At 56.5% G+C, this 6,742-nt stretch overlaps 1 protein-coding gene across 4 annotated transcripts in view; it reads right to left on the bottom strand.

Moving 5' to 3' along the window:
* Positions 1-70: 70 nt before the first annotated feature.
* The window catches only part of Tspan18 (tetraspanin 18), a 166,868-nt gene continuing 160,196 nt past the window's right edge, over positions 71-6,742 (bottom strand). For 2 of the 4 annotated variants that reach the window (XM_074044659.1, XM_074044661.1), the window contains exons 8-9: positions 4,079-4,162; positions 2,591-3,143 (exon numbers count right to left, since the gene is read on the bottom strand). In XM_074044659.1, the coding sequence (XP_073900760.1) occupies positions 3,075-3,143; positions 4,079-4,162 (153 nt within the window). In that variant the 3' untranslated portion in view covers positions 2,591-3,074. Of the gene's footprint in view, positions 2,313-2,587; positions 3,144-4,078; positions 4,163-6,742 lie in introns of those variants that run through there. The other 2 variants (XM_074044662.1, XM_074044660.1) reach the window with 2 other exon arrangements.

Raw genomic sequence — 6,742 nt, 5'->3', positions numbered from 1 at the left:
CCATCGTGTGGGCGTCGTGTTTTATATTACAAAAACTTCTCGATATATAAAAAGGGACTCACAGGAGAGAAAAGTGATAAATTAGCTCTGTTCTACGGCAAGGAACATTTACAGATTGCAAAATAGACTTTCAAACAGATGACCCTGGGCAAGGGAGGCGGGGCTCCTGGGGAGGGGGCGCCGGGCCTGGCTGGTTTAGGGAGTCCTGTGTGGCACATGCACAGGGATAGACAGGGTCAGGCAGGAGGGGTGGTGAGTCTCAGCACAAAAGGCTGCCCTGGGAAGGGTCAGAGGAGGTCTCAGGTGTGGTTGTTGGGTCCCGGAGGGAGAAGTAAAAGGGACACCACTACCCATTCCTCCTCCTCCAGCAAACGGAGCCACCCAGGTCTTCTCAAGTTGGACTGGGAACCAACCGCAAGTCCCTTGGTCCTGGGACCTCAGCCTCCAGCAAGATCATGGGGTCGTTTGTGGGAATGCCAGAGCAAGCTGTCACAGGGACAGGATGGGTGGATGGAGGTCAGAGGCCCTGGAGAAAGTCCAGGACTGGTGGGGACAGCAGGAAGAGGAGAGGGAGCACATGGGAGGAGGGTCAGCATGACCCTAGTGAGCAGGCACAGCTGGCTGCGTCTCAGAAGGGGCAGGGGACAAAGGCAGGAGTGCCAGGCAGGAAGGAAGGGAGGCTGGAACTGGCCCAGGTTGCCAGTGGCTTATGAGACAGAATAGGCTTTTCCTAGGACCTGAAGAGGGACAGTAGAGAAAGGAGAGCGGGCATCATATTGTTCTGTCATCCCTGTGCCCATGGCAGATGTCGCTAATCAAACTCTATGTTTTGACAGACAGCACTAAAGAGATCCCCTGATCCAGACCAATTCTGGGATCCTTAGCACGGCTCTAGTGGCTACTCCTGATTGGTCATGGTCAAGGCAGCTCACAAGCCAGTTGCCATCCTGGTTAGTCTGAAGCCTGGTGTAAACCTGTGTTTCTAAAATCTCTGCCTGAGCCTGGAGGGAATGCTACAATGTCACATGGACAGCGAAAGGACAGGAAACGGTGTCACAGCAGAAGTGGCTGAGATGCCGTGGGGTTCATCAGGCTAGAGACAAGAGGGCCCCAGGGAGTCAAGATGTGACCTTAAACTCCAGGGAGGAGTGGAAGTGAGTGGGAGGCATGGACGGAACCACAGAGAAGCAGACCCTCTTCTGTCCTGGAGCTGATGCTAAAGTCAGAGCATCCAGAGGCAGAAGGCTGCCTCGGGAGGTAGTGAGCTCTCAGTCCCTGGAGGGATGCAAGAAGAGGGGGCAGGGGTCTTGCACAACACATCCAAGCCTCAGTTTTGGGGGAGGGGGAGGGGGAGCCAGATGATCTTGGGGGCTGCTTTCACCCTGAACACCAGGAGTTTGGGTAGAACGGGATGGGGATGGCCTGTGTGGAGAGGTGGGCAGAGAGGATCAGGGGATGTGATACATGTTCATGGGAGGGGGCTTGGACAGAGATATGGGGTGGACATAGTACAGAATTTTCTCAGCTTTAGAGCTGGAAAAGGGCAGTTCCTGGCCAGCTTGCCCTGTTTTCTGGGGTGCCAGGATGCGGAGGGGTGGGGTGTGTGAGCAGCAGAAGTGATAAGAATCCCGGATGGAGTGACAGCAGCTGGAGATGACCCAGGTTCTTGTCAGAGCTGTCTGTCATGCACGTGCTGTGTGATGATGGGCAGGCCACTGTCCCTCTCTGGGCAACAGATGGGAAAAGCAAGGGCTCTGCCAGTGGAGCCACTCCTGGATCCAGGGCCCACATGCAGCCACTCTTGGCCCCAGCTGGAAGCGGGGACGACTCCATCCTGGAAGATCAGAGATTGGGCCGTAGGCTCTGTGTCATTAAGGATCTGGCAAAACTGCCTCCTCAGGGCTCCTGGGGCTTGGGCAGCTTCTCCAAGACGCACTCACTTCTGCCTCCCTGAGGCTACATCCTCCCTGCCTTGGCCCCAGGGACCCAGGCCTGGGGACATCTGAGTCACGTTGGACCAAGGGGCCCTAGGACTGGTGTCCTTTGGTCGCCAGAGCAGACTGTATCCTGGGCCTCCTGGAGTGCAGGCATGGGCATCTCAGTCCACGTTTCTGTCTTCACTTTGTCTTACTAAAAAAATAGCTATATGCCCCTGGCCTTCTGGCCATCCATGATGGCCTGCTCCTCCCCTGGGGCTGAGAAGATAGGGGAGAGGGGGCGCTGGGTACTGGGCGGTGGTGGGCGGGGCAAGGTGCAGGCCACACCTACTGGATCCCCCGGAAGACGCACATGGCGAAGACCATGACAAAAAGCTGTAGAGAGAGCAGCAGTTGACTGGTTAGGCTGAGTCTGCGCCCCCAAGGTTGCCCACCCACTCCAGGGTAAGGGCCATCTTCCTCAGGGGACAATCCTCCTGCAGGGATTCCTGACATTCCCCTGGGCAAGCCCCTCTTGGAAGGGGGAAACTGAATCATGGGTTCAAATCCAGAACTCCCATTTACCATGGTGACTGGCCAAATTGCTAGCCTGCTCTTGGCCTGAGTGTGTACCAAGAGATTCCCACGTGCCAGGCTCACTTCTAAGCACGTTCTCAGAAACTGTTCCATGGATCAGGAAGTGAGGCACAGACCGGTGGAATAACCTGACTAAGGTCACGCAGGTGCAAAGGGAAGCGGGGTTTGAGTCCAGGCATACTGACCCCAGAGCCCCTGCTCCTAACCTAAGCACTCTGCTTCCAGCCTACAGGAAGGAGGCGACGTTTGAGTGTAAGACAGTTACCTAAGAACATAAGAGGCCCGCCGCCTAGAGGCGCTTAGTAGAGTTCCCAGGCAGAGCAGCTACAATCCTCCCATGGTCATGCATACAGTCCCCTGACTAAGGGACTCTCCTCTGACCAGATTTGCTGATGTCCCCATGGCCATAGCTCTTCTTGCAAGTAGCACAGGAAATAAGCCCCAGGCTCAAGGTTAAATTGCCAGGAGGCTCAGCAGGTGTGTGTGCGGGCGCTGGCTAGGGCCCCACCTTCAGCAGGAGTCACTTCACGAGGGGGCTCGTCGGCTGGGCAGTGCATCGGTTCACTGCCCTGAATCCCTGCCACACAGCAGGTATGCTGCTCTGTCCCCTGTGATCCCTACAGCACCTGCCTAGGAGTGGGCGAGAAAATTGGCTCAGGCAACCTGCAGAGAGGCAGAGCTGGGAGTCAACGTGTGCCGCTGCACAGGGTGCATTTCTGAGGTCTCCCCAGGTCCCAGGGCAGATGTCTGTTTCATCTCCCACAAAAAGACCCTGTTCACCTACAGCAGTCTTAGCATACAGTAGGGACTCAGTATATGCTTGTGGCAGGAATGAACAGTGCTTCCAACTGCCACCCCCTTGCAACCTTTACAAAACTGCTCTGGGAAGAAACCTGAGCAAGGTGGTGTGTGTGATGCCAGGTGCCCAGGATGCTCCTGAAGGGGACCCTACAAGGCAGGAGGGGGAGGGAGAGGATCAGGCTGCTTGACTTCATTGTCCTGCAAACCCAGGACTAGCCGGGCCCAAGTACTCACTCCTGGAGATGGACCCAGGGAAGGAGTGAGCAGCATGCCCAGCTTCCTGGAGGAGCCTGTTTAACACCCCTGAGAGGGAAGGCAACGGATGGGACTCCACCTTCTTTCTGCTGAAGCGCCATCTAGTGGTAGCTCCAAGCTCTGCAGAGGGTCTCCTTTTGAGGGAGCACTGAGGCCCTTGGGCACAGAGGACCATTGTGAGGTTAACATCCCCCAGGGAAGGGGCCTGATCTAGAAGCACCTTCAAAACAGCCCACTGATCCACTGACGTGCACCCTGGGCTTTGGAGCTGGGGTGGAGTGAGGGTGACTCAGGGTCTGCCTAGCCTTACTGCCAGGAGACTGGCTCAGGTGTGTCATTTCCAGGGTCCAAGGTTGACTCAGGCAGCAGGTAGGTGCAGCTGGACACTGACAGTGCTTGCTAGGGGACTAAGGCAATGAATTGGGGAGGCAGGCTGTGGGGTACAGGCCACAGGTCTGCCCAGGCTCTGTTATACTTCCTTCTTGCAGCAGACGTGGGACCTCACTCACCTCGACAGCCAGCACCCCTATGGCGAGGGCTCCAGCCAGGTAGACATAGCTTTCGAAGGCACTGAGGATCACCGTGTAACACCCCTGGGAGAGAAAGTTCACAGATGAAGACATAGCCCTGAAGGATAGTCTGGGGCCAGGGGTCTGGTGTCAGCACTGGGGTCTGTGGCATGGAGCCCCAGGGCTCAGGGACAGCAGGCTGACCCCGTCACACTGCTGTGAAGATAGAATGGTGAGGAAGAGGCACAAGACCTGCAAACACGGTGAGTTGGTGGTGTTACACCAAAGCCCCTCCTAACTACGTCAAAAACCACCAGCTAGGGCCAAAGCAGCCACAGATTTAAAGTGTCTCCTACGGCGACTGGAATATTGGGAGTTTCCCCATAAATAGCCTGACTCCCTGGTGCTCTTGAGAAATTAGGAGGGACAGTGTGGTGAGCCAGGTCAGCTGGGCTTTCCACGTCAGAACCACCAGCAGCGCTCCCCTGGGATGGGACAGGTGCTCCCCGGGGGAGCCACAGTACCCCTCAGTGTGACCCATTTCCTTCCTCATGACCTGGCTGCTGAAGGGTTTCTGAGTTTCAGCCTCTGATCTAAGGAGACATCTCAGCCTTTAAACCCAGCTCACCCCTCTGATCAAACAGCCCTCTAGGACCAGCCCCAGGGTCCTCCATGAAGACTTAGCTCTTCGGCTATGCTGCTTTCCCGAGCCTCCTGGGGACTCGGGGGAAGGGGCACAGGTTCTGTCAGTCCATGACTGCTACCTGTAGCACTGTACATACATACACACACATATATTTGGTGGTAGTTGGGTTTGAATTCAGGGCCTCGTGCTCACCAGGCAGGTGTTCTGCCACTGAGCCATACCCTCAGCCCTGAATGAGATCTATTTTTAAAAGGTGAGAATTTTCTTTCATAAGAACCTGCATATTCTTAGGTCCCAGCCAGAGGACCTACAGGGGACCAAGTCCCTGGTGTTGGAGTAGGGAGGAAGGTCCTGCCCCTTCCTTGTTGGGTGACTACTCTGTTGGCACCCAGAATTTGGATGTTCGTACCCCCGTGTTGTCCACCACCCCAGCCTGGCCTCATTGGCCAGAAGTGGAACTGGGGAGGCTGTCTCCCAGGCAAGGAGACAGCAGCGCCTGACCTGAGAGCAGTGCCATGATACCTGCCTATGGTGGGAAGGGAGGGACGTGGGATCAGGTCCTAGGAAGGGATGCTCCTGATCTCTTGTATCCCCAGTGTGCCGCCTGCCCACTGGGGCCAACCACAGGCAACCAACACTGCTGCCCTATGCTCCCAGCACACCCCAGGTGTGAAAGGGTATCTGCATTGTCACTTGGTCCTTAGCACAGCCCCCTGGAGAACGGCTTCCCTGCACTTCACCTGTGGGAAAAGGCCAGGAGAAGGCAGGTGCGGGCCTTGCTCCAAGGCACTGGGAAGGCTTGTTCTGCCTCAGGTGGTCCAGGCCCCTGGCACAGATCCAGAGCTGTCTACACCCCAGCCCCAACTGCCACCTCAAGAGGAGGAGAAGCTAGGGAGCTGCAGGAGGGGACCATCTTTCCCCAGCTGCCACCCAAGTGCTCACCTAGCCATGCTGCTGTCACCAGCTCCTGTGCTCTCTCTCTGCAGGGAGGGAACACCTCTACCCCTGCTCCCCCACGGGCACCCCCAGGCCAATGTGACAAGGGCAGTTAGACCTAGTGGCTACCACAATGACTACCTTCCTATAGAAACTCTATAGGAAAAGACCTCAGGGACCTCCTAGGCTTCAGCCCATACACCCCACTTCCTACTCGGAGTCCTGACTAGGATGTCCAAAGGCATCTCACATTCCACATGTCCCAACCTGACTCGAGATGTCCCCAACCTAGACCCTACTTTGCATCCCTTTTCCCACAGTGACCTATCCCCGTCTGTAGCTCCCGCCTCTGGCACATTATGCTCTCTCACTGCCATCACCCTGGTCCAGCCCAGCATCCTTTCTCCTTGGGGCCAGTGTCCACCCAGGGCCGCCTCTAACCCCCATGCAGAGAGTATCTGACATGGTCACGTCCTCCCCAGACCCATGAGAACCCAGCTCTTCCAGCTGCCTCGCCTTGGCCTGTGGCTAAATTGCAAATGCATCCTGGGCTTCAGAGAAGGGAGCTCAGGCAGAGATAGTCCTGGGAGGAGGCTTTTAACAGGGAAAGGCTCAGCGGGGACAGGAGTGTCAAGGAAGCCAGCCCAGGAGCCCATCTCATTGAGCCCCAGGAGGAACAGCCATGGTGGCAAAGAACCAGCTTTGGCTGTGGGAGGCCTCTGCTGAGATGGCAGGAGGCATCCTCCTGGGGAAGGCTCTAGAAACGGGAAGCATGTCTGATGAAGCCTGAAGGACCAGGGCCCTGAAGAGCCTCCCTGAAGTTTGCTAGTGACATTAAAAGGGTGGCAGTCAGGGTATGGGACCAGAAAATAGCATCCCCTTCAAGTTAGAAATGCCTTTGCCTGTCACATCAAATCCTGAACTGCAGTGGCTCTCTGCTTCACGGGGCATCAGTGACCTGGCCTCTTTCTTTCTAGATGCTCCGCCATCCTAGGGGCTCACTGTCCTCTGCAAGGTGCCAGATGTCTCGTCACTATGCCACAGCTGAGTTCCAGCCCGGGAAACACAGGAGGAGCAGGCAC

The sequence above is a fragment of the Castor canadensis genome, chromosome 1, assembly GCF_047511655.1.
Source record: "Castor canadensis chromosome 1, mCasCan1.hap1v2, whole genome shotgun sequence".
Taxonomy (NCBI): Eukaryota; Metazoa; Chordata; class Mammalia; order Rodentia; family Castoridae; genus Castor; species Castor canadensis.
Note: the sequence above shows the minus strand (reverse complement) of the source record. Positions and strands in the feature narration are given on the sequence as shown.